This window comes from Canis lupus, chromosome 10 (genome assembly GCF_011100685.1).
Source record: "Canis lupus familiaris isolate Mischka breed German Shepherd chromosome 10, alternate assembly UU_Cfam_GSD_1.0, whole genome shotgun sequence".
Lineage (NCBI taxonomy): Eukaryota > Metazoa > Chordata > Mammalia > Carnivora > Canidae > Canis > Canis lupus.
This window is the reverse complement of record NC_049231.1, coordinates 370,914-390,244: the sequence shown is the minus strand read 5'-3', so window position 1 is coordinate 390,244 and position 19,331 is coordinate 370,914. Positions and strand designations below refer to the sequence as shown.

The 19,331-nt window shown below is 38.2% G+C and overlaps 1 protein-coding gene and 1 pseudogene across 1 annotated transcript in view; one reads left to right on the top strand and one right to left on the bottom strand.

Annotated features, from left to right (window-relative positions):
• OR6U3P (olfactory receptor family 6 subfamily U member 3, pseudogene) lies at positions 443 to 1,153 on the bottom strand (annotated as a pseudogene).
• The window catches only part of LOC100685665 (rap1 GTPase-GDP dissociation stimulator 1-like), a 64,763-nt gene continuing 52,172 nt past the window's right edge, over positions 6,741 to 19,331 (top strand). The window contains 3 exon segments of the mRNA XM_038549557.1: positions 6,741 to 6,872; positions 6,874 to 7,891; positions 7,894 to 8,507. Coding sequence (XP_038405485.1) covers positions 6,741 to 6,872; positions 6,874 to 7,891; positions 7,894 to 8,507 — 1,764 coding nt within the window.

Here is a 19,331-nt window from a genome sequence, read left to right as displayed (position 1 = left end):
CAACCAACTGAGTGAACTTGGAAGCACATGCTCTCAATCATGCCTTCAGATGAGGCCACAGCCCTGGTTGATAGCTTGACTACAACCTCACTAGTCACCTTTAGCCTGAGTTATCCAGCTAATCACCCAGATTATGTCCCACTAGAACTATGAGGTAATGATTGTTCCTTGTTTTAAGCCACCAGGTTTTGTGGGTAACTCATTAAGTGGCAGTCGGTAATCAATACATATTTTGGTACCTGGAAGTGGGGTGCTAACTATAACAAGTATCTAAAATATGGGAGTGGCTTTGGGACCAGGGAGTGGGTAGAAGCCGGAAAAGCTTTAAGGATTTTGAAGAGGACTATTCATGAAAGCTTAACCTTGCAAATAGTTTTGTAGAATTCTTGAACCCTGGAGAGGAGAGCTGTGTTTCCCTGGAAAGTACCTTGTACTACGGCTGTCATTTATTTTGAATCCAAGCCATTTTCCTGATCAGGTTTTTCACTACTTCCTTAACTTGTTGGTTCCTGAGAGTATAGATGAAGGGATTCAAGAGGGGGGCAATAATTGTATTGATTACAGACACTCCTTTGTTGAAATCAACCCCCTTGCCTAGAGAGGGCTTGACATACATGAAGAAGCAGCTGTCATAGCACCTGGTGATCACAATGATATGGGAAGAAGAGGTAGAGAAAGCTTTCCTTCTCTCCTGGACAGAGGGGATCCTTACAATGGTCTGGATGATCTGGACATAAGATATGGTGATCAGCAATACAGTGCTGACCAGCGCCTCAATGGCCAGGGTAAAAGCCACCACCTCTAACACTTGTGGCCTGCTACACACTACTTCCATTAGAGGCATATAGTTACAGAAGAAGTGGTTGATGTGGGTGTTGCATAATGGAAGATGACTGGTCAGGATGACAGGCACGATGATGAAGGAGAATCCTGCCAGCCAGCAGGTGAGGATGAGCCGTGTGCAGACTCTGTTGCTCATGACACTGAGGTAGCAGAGAGGCTGGCAGATGGCAATGTAGTGGTCACAGGCCTTGGGTGTGAGGAGGAGGAACTCTGTAGCCTCCAGGAAGACGTGGAAAAAGTCCTAAGTGATGCAACCAGCAAAACTAATGGTCTTGGTCCCTGTGGCAATGCTGAGCAACATCTTGGGCATGATGACGGTCTGCAACCAAATTTATTAAAAAATTTTTTTAAATTGGAGTTCTATTTTCCAACATATAGCATAACACCCAGTGCTCATCCTGCCAAGTGCCCCCATCAGTGCCCATCACCCGGTCACCCCAACCCCCCACCCACTTCCCCTTCCACTACCCCATGTGCATTTCCCAGAGTTAGGTGTCTCTCATGTTTTGTCACCCTCACTGATATTTTCACTCCTTTCCCTTTATTCCCCTTCACTAATTTTTGTATTCCCCAAATGAATGAGACCATAATGTTTGTCCTTTTTCAATTGACTTATTTCACTCAGCATAATACCCTCAAGGTCCCTCCATGTCAAAACAAATGGTGGGTATTTGTTGTTTCTAATGGTTGAGTAATATTCCATTTCTAGGTAGGACAGATTCTGGAGGAAGAAGTACATAGGGGTTTGCAGGCAGGTGTCCAGTAAGGTCAAGCTGATGACAAGCAGGTTTCCAGAGATGGTCACAAGGAAGGCAAGCAGCAGGAGCAGAAAAACTGCCTCCTGAAGCTCTTTGGTGTCTGTCAGGCCTTAGAGGAAGAACTCAGTCACTATGGTTTGATTGGCCATTGTGGACATCAGCCCTTTCCAGAAATGTGCAAGCCTGGGCAGATAGGAGGATCAGAAATTAGGATGAGGAAGGGGGAAATTTCTCAGAACCTCCATCATTCCTTTACCTATTCACTCTCTCCCTATGCATTCAGGGAAGCAGAGCAGAAGCTTCCAGAGACTCTTCCCTCATCAGAAAAGTCATCTCTTTCAGAATCTTTGAGGAATTCTTGAATGTCAGTGACTTTTCCCTGTCCTTTCCTTCTTCTTCCCTTCCTCTTTTCTTTTAGCTTTCTTTTTGTTTCCTCTGAGAAAGGCTACAGAGAATTCTCTGCTGTTCCCCCAGTTCTCTTTAAAATTGGCAAACACCTATTCATCCTTCAAGATCCAGCCTAAGTGTGACCTCTTCTATGAGGCCTTTCCTGTAAGCCCTAGGTTGAAATAACTACCCTCTCCCAGCACCGCTAACACATGGTTTGCACCTCGGTTCTGTCTCTGTAGAGTCAGTGATGTGGGACCGTGCCTATCATCCCGCCAGGCCACAAATACCCTGATCTCAGTGACTGTTCATCTGTGTTCTTAGCACTTACCTTTCCCTTCTCAGTAGATGCACTGGTCTTTTCAGATCTGTATTCACAACAAAATTTACTTTCTAAAGCATTGCTCACGTATGTAGCACATATTTTGGAATAAGAAGTGTTTTTCACCCATCTTACTGTTTACTTACATTGAACCCTTATTAAAAATTATCTAGGGGCACCTGAGTGCACAGTTGATTAAGTGTCTGGCTCTTGGATTTGGCTCAGGTCATGATCTCAGGGTTGTGAGATGAGCCCTGCGTCAGGCTCTGTGCTCAGTGAGAGTCTACTTCAAACTCTCTTTCCCTCTCCCTCTTTCCTTCTCACTGCAGCTTCTCTCTCAAATCAATCAATCTTAAAAAATTTGACATTTGCACCTGGATTGTAAATTATTTGAAAAGAGTGAGTGTCTTGCTTGTTTTTAAAAAAATTTTACCTTATTTATTTATTTATTTATTTATTTTATTTATTTTTGGAGTTCAATTTGCCAACATATACCATAACACCCAGTGCTCATCCCATTAAGTGCCTCCCTCAGTGCCCGTCACCCTAACTCCCCTCCCGCCTCCCTTTCCACTACTCCTTGTTCGTTTCCCAGAGTTAAGAGTCTCTCATGTTCTGTCTCCCTCTCTGATATTTCCCACTCATTTTCTCTCCTTTCCCTTTATTCCCTTTCACTGTTTTTTATATTCCCCAAATGAATGAGACCATATAATGATTGTCCTTCTCCAACTGACGTACTTCACTCATCATAATACCCTCCAGTTCCATTCACCTTGAAGCAAATGGTGAGTATTTGTCATTTTCTAATGGCTGAGGAATATTCCATTGTATACATGGACCACATCTTCTTTATCCATTCATCTTTCGATGGACACTGGGGCTCCTTTGACAGTTTGTGTCTTGCTTATTTTTACTCAGACTTCTTTCCTTCCTGTCAGCTTTACGGGAGTATAATTTACCAATATAATTGTAATATATTTAAAGTATATGATGTGATGACTTGATAAATATATACATTGTGAAAGAATTCCCCCCATGCAGTTAATTTGCACATCCATCACTTCACATATTACCATCTTTTTTTTGGTGAGAACATTTAAGTTCTATTCTCCTAGGAAATTTCAATTATATAATACAGTATTAGCAACTACAATCACTATGCTATACATTAGATCCTCAGACTTTATTCATCTTATAAAAGAAAGTTTGTACTCTTACCAGTCTTTCCCCATTTCTCTCACCCTCTGGCCCATGGTATCCACCATTCTACTCTCTGTTTCTGCAAGTTTAATTTTTTATTTAGATTCTATATATGAAAGATATCATACAGTTATTTGTCTTTCTCTGTCTGGCATATTTAACTTAGTATAATGACATCCAGATTCTTCTATGCTATTGAAAATTGCAAGACTTCCTGCTTTTTTGAGGCTGAATAATATTTCTTTTCTTTTTCTTTTTTTAAAAAAGATTTTATTTACTTATTCATGCGAGACACAGAGCATGCGTGAGAGGCAGAGACACAGGCATGTTTGGGTGTTTTCCATAGTGGCTGTGCCAGTTTGTATTTCTTGTACACAAGAGTTCTCTTTTCTCTACATCCTTATCAGCACTTGTTATCCCTTGTCTTTTTGATAACAGATATCCTAAGAGATGCGAGGTGACGTATCATTGTGGTTTTGATTTGCATTTACGTGATGATTAGTGATGTTGGAATCTTTTCATGTATTGTTGACCTTCTGTGCATTTTGTTTGGAAAAATGTCTATTTAGGTGTTCAGATCCCTTTCTCATACTGATCCCTGGCATGTGATATTTACCTATGATTACTGGGATGGTTCTGACAAGAAATGAAATACTATGAGTCTTATTGTACCAGGTTTTGATAAGAAAGGTAAACCTCACAGAAGTTAAGTATTGTCCGAGGGCCATGCCGAAAATCTAAAAAATAAGTGGAAGCCACTTGAATATTTCCTTACCTTGATCATGGTTCTTTGAGGCTCTCAGGCATATTGTATTACTGAGTAGAAGGTGGACTTTTCTCTAGAGAAATCTGTGGAATTCTTTTTTTTTTGTTTTTTATTTTTATTTTTATTTTTTGTTTTGTTTGGTTTGGTTTTAGGCCTTTGCCAATTTTACTATTTTATTTTATTTTTTAAAAGATTTTACTTATTTATTCATGACACACACACACACACACACACAGAGGCAGATATACAGGCAGAGGGAGAAGCAGGCACCATGCAGGAACTCTGATGCGGGACTCGATCCTGAGTCTCCAGGATCACGCCCTGGGCTGAAGGCAGCGCTACACCGCAGAGCCAATCAGGCTGCCCTATTTTATTTTCTTTGTTTATTTTCTAAAATGGAGTTTGATTTGCCAAAATATAGCATATCATTCCATGCTCATCGCATCAAGTGCCCCCCTCAGTGCCCGTAACCCAGTCACCCCAACTCCTCGCCGACCTCCCCTTCCACTACCCCCTGTTCATTTCCCAGAGTTAGGTGTCTCTCATGTTCTGTCACCCTCACTGATACTTCCCACTCATTTTCTCTCCTTTACGCTTTATTACCTTTCACTATTAATCAGTGGAATTCTCTTTTTTTTTGGTTTCTAGGAAATTTTATTTTATTTTTAAATTTTTATTAAAAAAATTTTTTGGAGTTTAATATGCCAACATATAGCATGACACCAGGTGCTCATCCCGCAAAGTGCCCCCCTCATTGCCCATCACCCAGTCACCCCAACACCTTGCCCACTTCCCATTCCACTACCCCTTGTTCATTTCCCAGAGTTAGGTGTCTCTCATGTTTTGTCACCCTCACTGATATTTTCACTCATTTTCTCTCCTTTCCCTCTATTCCCTTTCACTAATTTTTATATTCTACAAATGAATGAGAACATACACGGTTTGTCCTTCTCTGATTGACTTACTTCACTCAGCATAATACCCTCCAGTACCATCCACGTTGAAGCAAATGGTGGGTATTTGTCGCTTCTAATGGCTGAGTAATATTCCATTGTATACATAAACCACATCTTCTTTATCCATTCATCTTTCGATGGACACCGAGGCTGCTTCCACAGTTTGGCTATTGTGGACATTGCTGCTAGAAACATCGGGGTGCAGGTGTCCCGGCGTTTCACTGCATCTGAATCTTTGGGGTAAATCCCCAACAGTGCAATTGCTGCGTCGTAGGGCAGGTCTATTTTTAACTCTTTGAGGAACCTCCATACAGTTTCCCAGAGTGGCTGCACCAATTCACATTCCCTCCAACAGTGTAAGAGGGTTCTCTTTTCTCCGCATCCTCTCCAACATTTGTTGTTTCCTGCCTTGTTAATTTTCCCCATTCTCACTGGTGTGAGGTGGTATCTCATCATGGTTTTGATTTGTGTTTCCCTGATGGCAAGTGATGCAGAGCATTTTCTCATGTGCATGTTGGCCATGTCTATGTCTTCCTCTGTGAAATTTCTGTTCATGTCTTTTGCCCATTTCATGATTGGATTGTTTGTTTCTTTGGTGTTGAGTTTAATAAGTTCTTTATAGATCTTGGAAACTAGCCCTTTATCTGATATGTCATTTGCAAATATCTTCTCCCATTCTGTAGGTTGTCTTTTAGTTTTGTTGACTGTATCCTTTGCTGTGCAAAAGCTTCTTATCTTGATGAAGTCCCAATATTTCATTTTTGCTTTTGTTTCTTTTGCATTTATACAAAAAAGGAAAAAAGAAACTGGGGCTTAACTAGTAAGAATAGATATTAAAGTGGTTGGTTTAATATAATAGGACTATAAACATATTGGCCATTCTACATGGAATCCCTCTGCAGCAAGGCCAGCTTATTTACATCTCTCTTCTGTCCAGTTGCCTCCATCAATAGCCACAAGGAAGAAGGTCTTATCCCCACTTCAGACAAAGCCAATCAGAACATTTGTCAGGAGATTATTAGAACTGACTACATCAACTCCATGTGCCCTGGATATCTCTAAGTATGCTGCGATAAGGGAGGAAGGTACTTGGGGTAAGTCAAAGTTTAAGAACACTAAGTAGGGCTTCACTTAGCCTTCATAATATAAGCATTTAGAAATTAATTTTTTTGGGGGGGCACCTGGGTGGCTCAGTTGGTTAAGTGTCTGCCTTTGGCTCAGATAATGATCCCAGGGTCCTGGATCGAGGGCCACATCAGGCTCCTTGCTCAGCGAGGAGTCTGCTTCTCCCTCTGACCCTCCTCCTGATGATGCTCTCTCTCTCTCACTCAAATAAATAATAAAATGTTTGATCAGCAGCAGCAGCTCCTCCTCCCCGGTGGCCGCCCCCCCCGTGGGTCCCTCCCTGGCTGTGGGAGAGACCGAGGTAGAGGGAGGACACAAAGCCATGCTGGCCACACTGGGGACCTTCGCCTCGTCCTGCTGGCTCCTCACCCTCCAGGAGAAACATGGCAGATACTCTCAGTGATACCTTGAAGAAGTTGAAGATAACAGCTGTTGACAGAACCGAAGATAGTTTAGAAGGATGCTTGGATTGTCTGCTTCAAGCCCTGGCTCAAAATAATATGGAAACGAGTGAAAAAAATCCAAGGAAGTGGAATACTTCAGCTGTTTGTAAGTCTGTTGATTCCACAGTCTTCCTGCACAGCCAAAGTAGCTAATGTCATAGCAGAAGTAGCCAAAAATGAATGTATGCGTATTCCATGTATGGATACTGGATTGACTTCACCATTGGTGCAGCTGCTAAATAGCAAAGACCAGGAAGTGCTACTTCAAATGGGCAGGGCTCTGGGAAGCATATGTTACGATAGCCATGAGGGCAGAAGTGCAGTTGATCAAGCAGGTGGTGCACAGATTGTAATTGACCATTTAAGGTCACTATGCAGTATAACAGATCCCACCAATGAAAAGCTCTTGACTGTCTTTTGTGGTATGCTGATGAACTACAGCAATGAGAAAGATTCCCTTCAAGCTCAGCTTATCAATATGGGTGTTATACCTACCGCAGTGAAATTACTGGGCATCCATTGCCAAAATGCAGCTCATACAGAAATGTGTCTTGTTGCATTTGGTAACTTAGCAGAACTTGAGTCAAGTAAAGAACAGTTTGCCAGTACGAACGTTGCTGAAGAGCTAGTAAAACTCTTTAAGAAACAAATAGAACATGATAAAAAGGAAATTATTTTGGAAGTTCTTTCTCTACTGGCAGAAAATGATGCTATTAAACTACATCTGGTTGAAGCAGGCCTGGTAGAGTGTCTACTACAGATTGTTCAGCAGAAAGTGGATAGTGACAAAGGGCATGATATTGCTGAGCTCAAAACCGCTTCAGATCTAATGGTTTTTCTACTTCTTGGATTTGAATCCATGCAGAAATTATTTGAAGAAGGAAAAGGTAATGTGTTTCAAAGGGTGCTGTCCTGGATTCCATTAAATAACCACCAGCTACAGCTTGCTGGAGCATTGGCAATTGCAAATTTTGCCAGAAACGGTGGAAACTGTATCCACATGGTAGACAATGGAATTGTAGAAAAACTTATGGATTTACTGGACAGACATGTAGAAGATGGGAATGTAACTGTACAGCATGCAGCATTAATGACCTCAGAAATCTCGCCATTCCAGTTGTAAAAAAAGCAAAGATGTTATCAGCTGGAGTCACAGAGGCAGTTTTGAAATTCCTTAAGTCTGAAATGCCTCCAATTCAGTTCAAACTTTTGGGAACCTTAAGAATGTTAATAGATGCACAAGCAGAAGCTGCTGAACAACTGGGAAAGAATGTTAAATTAGTGGAGCGTTTGGTAGAATGGTGCAAAGCCAAAGATCATGCTGGTGTGATGGGGGAGTCCAACAGACTGCTGTCTGCCCTCATTCATCACAATAAATCAAAAGATGTAATTAAAACCATTGTACAGAGTGGTGGCACCAAGCATCCTGTTACCATGGCAACTAGTGAACATGTAGTAATGCAGAATGAAGCCCTTGTTGCTTTGGCACTAATAGCAGCTTTAGAGTTGAGCACTGCTGAGAAAGATCTAGAAAGTGCTAAACTTGTACAGAATTCACACAGACTGCTGGAAGATGAAAGAAGTGCTCCGGAAATCAAATATAATTCCACGGTCCTTATTTGTGCTCTCATGGGATCTGAATCTCTACAAAAGGAAGTACAGGATTTGGCCTTTCTAGAGGTTGTATCTAAACATCGCAGTCATGCAGTGAGAGATGAAGAGGGACACTATATCGTACTTAAAGGATCTATCCAACAAGAGGACTTAACAATCATCAGTATATATGCCCCGAATGTGGGAGCTGCTAAACATATCAATCAATTAATAACCAAAGTGAAGAAATACTTAGATAATAATACACTTATACTTGGTGACTTCAATCTAGTGTTGTCTACACTCGGTAGGTCTTCTAAGCACAACATCTCCAAAGAAACGAGAGCTTTAAATGATACACTGGACCAGATGGATTTCACAGATATCTACAGAACTTTACATCCAAACTCAACTGAATACACATTCTTCTCAAGTGCACATGGAACTTTCTCCAGAATAGACCACATACTGGGTCACAAATCGGGTCTGAACTGGTACCAAAAGATTAAATCGTCCCCTGCATATTTTCAGACCATAATAACTTGAAATTAGAACTAAATCACAAGAACTTTGGAAGGATTTCAAACACGTGGATGTTAAGACCATATTGCTAGAAGATGAAAGGGTCAACTAGGAAATTAAGGAGGAATTAAAAAAATTCTCGGAAACTAATGAGAATGAAGATACAACCGTTCAAAATCTTTGGGATACAGCAAGAGCAGTCCTGAGAGTGAAATACACCGCAATACAAGCCTCGATCCAAAAACTGGAAAGAACTCAAATACAAAAGCTAACCTTGAACATAAAGGAGCTAGAGAAAAAACAGCAGATAGATCCTACACCCAGCAGAAAAAGAGAGTTAATTAAGATTCGAGCAGAACTCAATGAAATAAAGACCAGAAGAACTGTGGAACAGATCAACAAAACCACGAATTGGTTCTTTTTTTTAAATAAATTAATTTTTTATTGGTATTCAATTAACCAACATACAGAATAACACCCAGTGCTCATCCCGTCAAGTGTACCCCTCAGTGCCCGTCACACATCCACCTCCACCCCCCGCCCTCCTCCCCTTCCACCACCCCTAGTTCGTTTCCCAGTGTTAGGAGACTTTATGTTCTGTCTCTCGTCCTGATATTTCCCACACATTTCTTCTCCCTTCCCTTATATTCCCTTTCACTATTATTTATATTACCCAAATGAATGAGAACATATACTGTTTGTCCTTCTCCGATTGACTTACTTCACTCAGCATAATACCCTCCAGTTCCATCCATGTTGAAGCAAATGGTGGGTATTTGTCATTTCTAATGGCTGAGTAATATTCCATTGTATACATAAACACCCTTCAAAAAGGGTGTTGCCTGTGTTCTCCTCTAGGATTTTGATGGACTCTTGTCTCACATTTAGATCTTTTATCCATTTTTTATCCATTTTGAGTTTATCTTTGTGTATGGTGAAAGAGAGTGGTCTAGTTTCATTCTTCTGCATGTGGATGTCTAATTTTCCCAGCACCATTTATTGAAGAGGCTGTCTTTCTTCCAGTGGATAGTCTTTCCTCCTTTATCGAATATTAGTTGACCATAAAGTTCAGGATCCACCTCTGGGTTCTCTATTCTGTTTCATTGATCTATGTGTCTGTTTTTGTGCCAGTACCACACTGTCTTGATGACCACAGCTTTGTAGTACAACCTGAAATCTGGCATTGTGATGCCCCCAGATATGGTTTTCTTTTTTAAAATTCCCCTGGCTATTCGGGGTCTTTTCTGATTCCGCACAATTCTTAAAATAATGTGTTCTAACTCTCTGAAGAAAGTCCATGGTATTTTGATAGGGATTGCATTAAACATGCACATTGCCCTGGGTAACATTGACATTTTCACAATATTAATTCTGCCAATCCATGAGCATGGAATATTTTTCCATCTCTTTGTGTCTTCCTCAATTTCTTTCATAAGTGTTCTATAGTTTTTAGGGTATAGATCCTTTACCTCTTTGGTTAGGCTTATTCCTAGGTATCTAATGCTTTTGGGTGCAATTGTAAATGGGATTGACTCCTTAATTTCTCTTTCTTCAGTCTCAGTGTATAGAAATGCCACTGATTTCTTGGCATTGGTTTTGTATCCTGCCACACTGCCAAATTGTTGTATGAGTTCTAGCAATCTTGGGACAGAGGCTTTTGGGTTTTCTATGTCAAGTATCATGTCATCGACGAAGAGGGAGAGTTTTGTTGTGCCCAAGATTGCAAATCCGAGAAACCACCGAGGAGCTGACACCGATGCAAACACACGAAGGTTTATTTACAAGCTCGAGCTTGGGTCCAAGTGTACCCGACACAGCGGAGCAGGGATTTGGACCCCAACTAAGAGGCGTAGCAGCTTTATAGGGGCCAGTGGCCCATGGGATACACAGAAAGATGCACAGTCATGTTGGTCCACATGCAGGTGGCCGATTGAATTACACCTTACCCTGTAGTATCCACTTGAGCTGGCCTATTACTTTGGTCAGAATCGGTGCGCAGTTTTGGCGGGCACAAAGCAGGGTTACATTGTTATGAGCCGATTTCCGATTAGGGTGTGCCCAGAGCTTGACTAGGGTGGGGCAGCGCCTTAAGCAATAAGCAGGTTATGTGGGGGGTCATACAGGAGGTGGCAGGTGTAGCACAAAATGGAATAAGTCCTGCTCTGCTTGTCCAGGGGTAGGGGATTTTTGTTAAATTTCCTGGGTCCCACACAGTCGTACCTTTATATGAAAGTATAAAAGCAGTCCTAGCCTCAGCAATCAGACAACAAAAAGACATTAAAGGCATTCAAATTGGCAAAGAAGAAGTCAAACTCTCCCTCTTCGCCGATGACATGATACTCTACATAGAAAACCCAAAAGTCTCCACCTCAAGATTGCTAGAACTCATACAGCAATTCGGTAGCGTGGCAGGATACAAAATCAATGCCCAGAAGTCAGTGGCATTTCTATACACTAACAATGAGACTGAAGAAAGAGAAATTAAGGAGTCAATCCCATTTACAATTGCACCCAAAAGCATAAGATACCTAGGAATAAACCTAACCAAAGATGTAAAGGATCTATACTCTCAAAACTATAGAACACTTCTGAAAGAAATTGAGGAAGACACAAAGAGATGGAAAAATATTCCATGCTCATGGATTGGCAGAATTAATATTGTGAAAATGTCAATGTTACCCAGGGCAATATACACGTTTAATGTAATCCCTATCAAAATAGCATGGAGTTTCTTCAGAGAGTTAGAACAAATTATTTTAAGATTTGTGTAGAATCAGAAAAGACCCCGAATGGCCAGGGGAATTTTAAAAAAGAAAACCATATCTGGGGGCATCACAATGCCAGATTTCAGGTTGTACTACAAAGCTGTGGTCATCAAGACAGTGTGGTACTGGCACAAAAACAGACACATAGATCAATGGAACAGAATAGAGAACCCAGAAGTGGACCCTGAACTTTATGGTCAACTAATATTCGATAAAGGAGGAAAGACTCTCCATTGGAAGAAAGACAGCCTCTTCAATAAATGGTGCTGGGAAAATTGGACATCCACATGCAGAAGAATGAAACTAGACCACTCTCTTTCACCATACACAACGATAAACTCAAAATAGATGAAAGATCTAAATGTGAGACAAGATTCCATCAAAATCCTAGAGAAGAACACAGGCAACACCCTTTTTGAACTCGGCCATAGTAACTTCTTGCAAGATACATCGACGAAGGCAAAAGAAACAAAAGCAAAAATGAACTATTGGGACTTCATCAAGATAAGAAGCTTTTGCACAGCAAAGGATACAGTCAACAAAACTAATAGACAGCCTACAGAATGGGAGAAGATATTTGCAAATGACATATCAGTTAAAGGGCTAGTTTCCAAGATCTATAAAGAACTTCTTAAACTCAACACCAAAGAAACAAACAATCCAATCATGAAATGGGCAAAAGACATGAAGAGAAATCTCACAGAGGAAGACATAGACATGGCCAACACACACATGAGAAAATGCTCTGCATCACTTGCTATCAGGGAAATAGAAATCAAAACCTCAATGAGTTACCACCTCACACCAGTGAGAATGGGGCAAATTAACAAGGCAGGAAACAACAAATGTTGGAGAGGATGCGGAGAAAAGGGAACCCTCTTACACTGTTGGTGGGAATGTGAACTGGTACAGCCACTCTGGAAAACTGTGTGGAGGTTCCTAAAAGAGTTAAAAATAGACCTGCCCTACGACCCAGCAATTGCACTGTTGGGGATTTACCCCAAAGATTCACATGCAATGAAACGCCGGGACACCTGCACCCCGATGTTTATAACAGCTATGTCCACAATAGCCAAATTGTGGAAGGAGCCCTGGTGTCCATCGAAAGATGAATGGATAAAGAAGATGTGGTTTATGTATAGAATGGAATATTCCTCTGCCATTAGAAACGACAAATATCCACCATTTGCTTCAACGTGGATGGAACTGGAGGGTGTTATGCTGAGTGAAGTAAGTCAATTGGAGAAGGACAAACATTATATGTTCTCGTTCATTTGGGGAATATAAATAATAGTGAAAGGGAATATAAGGGAAGAGAGAAGAAATGTGTGGGAAGTATCAGAAAGGGAGACAGAATATAAAGACTGCTAACTCTGGGAAACGAACTAGGTGTGGTGGAAGGGGAGGAGGGCGGAGGGTGGGGGTGAATGGGTGACGGGCGCTGAGAGGGGCACTTGACAGGATGAGCACTGGGTGTTATTCTGTATGTTGGAAAATTGAACACCAATAAAAAATAAATTTATTTAAAAAAGTAAATTTAAAATTAATTAAAAAAACCCACAATGAGATACCACCTCACACCAGTGAGAATGGGGAAAATTAACAAGGCAGTAAACCACAAATGTTGGAGAGGATGTGGAAATAAGGGAACCCTCTTACACTGGTGGTGGGCACGTGAAATGGTGCAGCCACTCTGGAAAACTGTGTGGAGGTTCCTCAAAGAGTTCAGAGTAAATCTGCCCTACGACCCAGCAATTGCACTATTGGGATTTTACCCCAAAGATACAGATGCAATGAAACGCTGGGACACCTGCACCCTGATGTTTCTAGCAGCAATGTCCACAATAGCCAAACTGTGGAAGAAGCCTCGGTGTCCATTGAAAGATGAATGGACAATGAAGGTGTGGTACATACATATATACAATGGAACATTAGTGAGCACTGGGTGTTATTCTGTATGTTGGCAAATTGAACACCAATAAAAAATAAATTTATTATAAAAAAAAAGAAACGACAAATACCCACCATTTGCTTCAATGTGGATGGAACTGGAGGGTATTATGCTGAGTGAAATAAGTCAATCAGAGAAGGACAAACATTATATGGTCTCATTCATTTGGGGAATATAAAAAATAGTGAAAGGGAATAAAGGGGATAGGAAAGGAAATGATTGAAAATATCAGTGAGGGTGACAGAACATGAGAGACTCCTAACTCTGGATAATGAACAAGGAGTGGTATAAAGGGAGGTGGGTGGGGGGTGGGCGTGACAGGGTGGCAGGTACTGAGGGTGCACTTAATGGGATGAGCACTGGGTGTTATTCTATATGTTTCCAAATTGAACACCAATAATAATATATTAATTAATTAATTAAAAAAATAAATAAAGTTATATTTTGCAGTGTTAAAAAAAGAAAGTTTGGAATTTCATAAATGAAAATATGTCTTCTATGGAGAGCAATTATTCTGTATGCTCAACCAGGTATGTTCTAAATAATATCATGTTTAATCTTCCCAACTATATGGCAACTTAGGCTTTATCTCTTTCTTACAAATGTGCAATTGATACTTTGAAAGATCAAGGAATTTGCCTGAGGTCTTGAGGTGTAACAACCTATGTGATAACTTGATTTGAAAACCACAACAGAGAGACAAAAACTTGCCTTTATTTCATGCATATTTAAAACTGTGAGAACTGGCAAATATTTATAGCTTTTACTTAAGACATGCACAATTTTATTGGTGTTTTACGCTCACATTATATAATTTGGGCATGGTTATATTATTATAGTATAGTCAGAGAGGGTACTAATTACTAATATTATACTTGGCATATATATTGGAACTTTTATCAATCAAAGCAGGAAACGCTTCAGCAGTCACTGTTGGTGAGCAAAGAGTGAGAAGACAAAATAGTATAAAGTATTAGCAGTACTATTGAACCAAAAATTCTTATTTGAAGGAAGATTAAATATATGGAGTAATGAATGGACTTAGCACTATATAGAGAATTTTCAACTTTTTAAAAATGGCATAGATTAAATATGCACTCAGTAGCAATGTGCTTTAGGAACTAGATGTTAAGTTATTCATCTCTGAAAAATAATGTCAAGGGAAACAAACTTTACCTAGTGTGGTTATTTGCTAGCTTTTTTTTCCTGTCTCTTTAGACACCGTCCCCTAAGCTTCCTTTTCAAATTCATTACTAATGTGTATGATGTTTTCTATTCCTTGGTGTTCTGTGTGTAGTCCTGTTCTGGCAATTTTTATTCACTGAATTATTCCCTGTGAGCCAGCAGCAAAGAGAATAGATAAAACATGTGGCTCATGCTACATTTTATTTGTGCAGAAACCATACCACATTGTTTAAAACACCTTCTGATATTTTTTCTTCTTCATATAATTGCTCCTTTCTCATGCTCTGTACACAAAGAAATATATTCCCTCTAGATAAAATGGAAATTTTAAGGAAAAAAACCTTAACATAGAAAGAAAAGGGGTTCACTGAGAGGAATTATGTCCAGAATGCTGGTTTCCCTGCATTACAACAGTAGCAACTGCTCTTATGTTTTCTGTTCCAGCCATTCTATTTGTTAGTGATCCTGTATGAAAATTAGAGGTAAGTCAGAAATATAGGAGGCAATGGAGTCTCCCAAACCTTATCATTTCATTGCTTATCAGCTCAATTTTTAATTAGATTAAATAGGGTATATTGGAGTTCTATTTTGCCACTGAATATAGATAGTAGTACATTTTGTTTTATAACATCATTTTTTTCATTCTCTGTTAAGTGAAAAGCAGGAAATTTCCATTTCTGTGCCTGTGTTTCTAACTGAATATAGGCTAGGTAGTACTTTCTTTTAGAGAATAGACTAACTGTAGGTAATTCCTGGCTACATTGAACAGTTATTACTTATATGAATATATCTAAGGTACAAAACCAAACTGACTCCAGTGCTTCATTTGGGAATAAAGACAAAGTTCCATGGTTGTGTCATAAAGACTGAATGAGATAGAATATACAAATCTTTAGTATGTCATTGGGAAAAATATTGCTTTTGCTTAATCACAGTAACCATGAATATTCTGCCCCAAATTGGAAATCAGTTCACACTAAATGAAAATAATGTAAAAAACCAGCTCTTCGGAAAGCATAGTAAGTGCCACATGGTTTATATAGCACTTTCATTTATACCATTTCAATTAATTCCCAAATGCCCTTGAATTTCACATCCATGGTAAACAGAGAAGACTGATACTTAAGAAAATTAAGGACCATTCAAAGTCACAAATCTACTAAGTGGCCCATTTGTATTTTTAACCCATATTTCTCTAACCACAGGGCCTATATACTTTCTGTGATAGTAATCTACCTTAAAGTGTCATAAATAAGAAACTGATACTGTTTTGATAGCATCATCTTATATTCAGGTATGTGTTTTACTTTTTTTCTTTAATTACAAATGACTAAATAAAGAACTGAAACTTGGAGGGTAGGAATTGATAATTGCCATAAACTGCTAGAGATACAATCCTTCCACCCACTCAGTGGGTTCTCTAGAGGAGTCTTTGCTTCACTCAGGAAAAGAGAAGCTGCTAAAGAAAACCTATGTCATGGCCCAAAGTTCAGAAAGATTGAGCAGTTCCAAGTAAATTTAGAGTAATTATGAAGCCAAACTAGATTTTACCCGCAATACTGAATTAAAAAAAAACTTTCCTTCCCTCTAATGTATTATCCTAAACCCTGAACAACTATTTAAAGTAAAAATGAGTGGAAAATATCAGAAAAGGAGACAGAACATGAGAGAACCCTAACACTGGGAAACAAACTAGGGGTGGTGGAAGGGGAGGTGGGCAGGGGGTGGGGGTGAGTGGGACACTTGATGGGATGAGCACTGGGTGTTATTCTGTATGTTGGTAAATTGAACACCAATAAAAATTATTTTATTTAAAAAAAGGAATGATTCGATTCGAATTGAATCAAATCGAATAGGAAAGAATCGAATTGAATCGAATATAAAAGAATTGATCAAATCACATCGAAGAGAAAAGAATGGAATCGAATCGAATAGAAAAGAATCGTATTGAATCGAATAGAAAAGAATCGAATCAAATCAAATCGAATAGAATAGAATACAATCGAATTGAATCGAATCGAATAGAAGAGAAGAGAAAAGATTCGAATCAAATTGAATCGAATCGAATAGAAAAGATTCGAATAGAAAAGATTCAAATCGAATCAAATGAATCGAATAGAATAGAATCGATTCGAATCGAATCGAATCGAATAGAAAAGAATCGAATCCAATCGAATCGAATCGAATAGAATAGAAAAGAAGCGAATCAAATCGAATCAAATCAAATAGAAAAGATTCGAATAGAAAAGATTAGAATCGAATTGAATCGAATGAAATAGAAAAGAATCGAATGGATCGAATAGAAAAGAATCGAATCGAAACTAATTAAGTAGAAAAGAATCCAATAGAATAGAATAGAAAAGAATCAATTTGAATCAAATTGCATCGAATTGTGTAGAATAGACAATAATAGAATAGAATAGAATAGAAAAGAATTGAACTGAATCGAATTGAATCGAATAGAAAAGAATCGAATTGAATCGAATTGAATAGAAAAAAATCCAATCAAATCGAATCGAAAAGAATCGAATCGAATAGAATCGAATTGAAAAGAATCGAATCGAATCGAATAGAAAAGAATGATTCGAATTGAATCGAATAGAAAAGAATCGAATCGAGACGAATGGAATTGAATAGAATGGAAAAGAAACGAATCGAATGGAATCAAATAGAAAAGATTCGAATCCAATCGAATCGAATCAAATAGAAAAAATTGAAACAAATCTCATTGAATTGAATCGAATAGAATATAAAAGAAACGAATTGATTCGAATAGAATAGAAAATAATCGAATCGAGTCTAATAGATTAGAATAGAAAAGAATCAAATTGCTTTGAATCGAATAGAATAGAATAGAATCGAACAGAATAGAAAAAAATTGAATCGAATTGAATCGAATCAAAAGAAAAGAATTGAATCGAATCGAATTGCATCGAATCGAATAGAATAGAAAATAATCGAATCGAATCGATTAGAATAGAATAGAAAATAATCGAATCGAATCGATTAGAATAGAATAGAAAATAATCGAATCGAATAGAATAGAATAGAAAAGAATTGAATCGAATAGAAAGAATCGAATTGAATCGAATCAAATCGAATCGAATCGAAACAAAAGAATCAAATCGAATCGAATAGAATAAGAAGAATCGAATCGAATGAAATAGAAAATAATCGAATAGAATAGAATCTAATAGAATAGATTAGAATAGCAAAGAATAAAATACAATAGAATCGAATTGAATAGAAAAGAATCCAATCGAATCTAATCGAATAGAGAAGAATCGAATCGAATCAAATAGAAAAGAATCGAATCGAATCAAATCAAATCAAGTAGAAAAGAATCGAATAGAAAAGAATCGAATGGAATAGAATCAAATTGAATCGAATCGAAAAGAAAAGAATCAAATAGAATCAAATAAAATAGAAAAGAATCGAATCGATTTAAATCGAAACAAATAGAAAAGATTCGATCGAATCGAATCAAATTGAATCAAAGAGAATAGCAAAGAATTGAATACAATCGAATCAAATCGAATTGAATCAAATAGAAAAGTTCGAATCGAAATGAATCGTATAGAAAAGAATTGAATAGAAAAGAATCGAATCGAATCGAATAGAATGGAATCGAATAGAAAAGAATCGAATAGAATAGAATATTAAAGAATCGAATCGAATTGAGTAGAAGTGAAAAGAATCGAATCCAATCGAATCGAAATGAATAGAAAAGATTAGAATTGAATTGAATCGAATAGAATAGAAAAGAATGGAATCGAATCGAATCGAATAGAAAAGAATTGAATTGAATCGAATCGAAAAGAATCCAATAGAATCGAATAGAATAGAATCGTAAAGAAAGTAATCAAATCGAATAGACAAGAATCGAATCGAATAGAAAATCGAATCGAATCGAATCGATTAGATTAGAAGAGAAACGATTCGATTTGAATTGAATCGAATCAAATAGAAAAGAATCGAATCGAATCGATGAGAAAAAATCGAAACGAATCGATTAGATAAGAAAAGAAACGATTCGATCGAATTGAATCGAATTGAATAGAAAAGCTTCAAATCAAATCGAATCGAATAGAAATGAATCGAATCGAATAGAATATAATAGAAAAGAATCTAATCGAATCGAAAAGGAAAGAATTGAATTGAATCGAATAGAACAGAATAGAAAAGAATCTAATTGAATAGAATAGAATAGAAAATAAATGAATCCATTTGAATCGAATAGAATGGAATAGAATAAAAAAAAGAATGGAATAGAATAAAAAAAGAATGGAATAGAATAGGAAAGAATCAAATCAATCGAATCGAATCGAATTGAAACGAATAGAAAAGAATCGAATCAAATCGAATCGAAAAGAATCCAATCGAATAGAATCGAATAGAAAAAAATCGAATCGAATCGAATAGATAAGAATCGAATCGAATAGAAAAGAATCGAAATGAATCGATTAGATTAGAAAAGATTCAAATCGAATCGAAAAGGAAAGAATGGAATCAAAT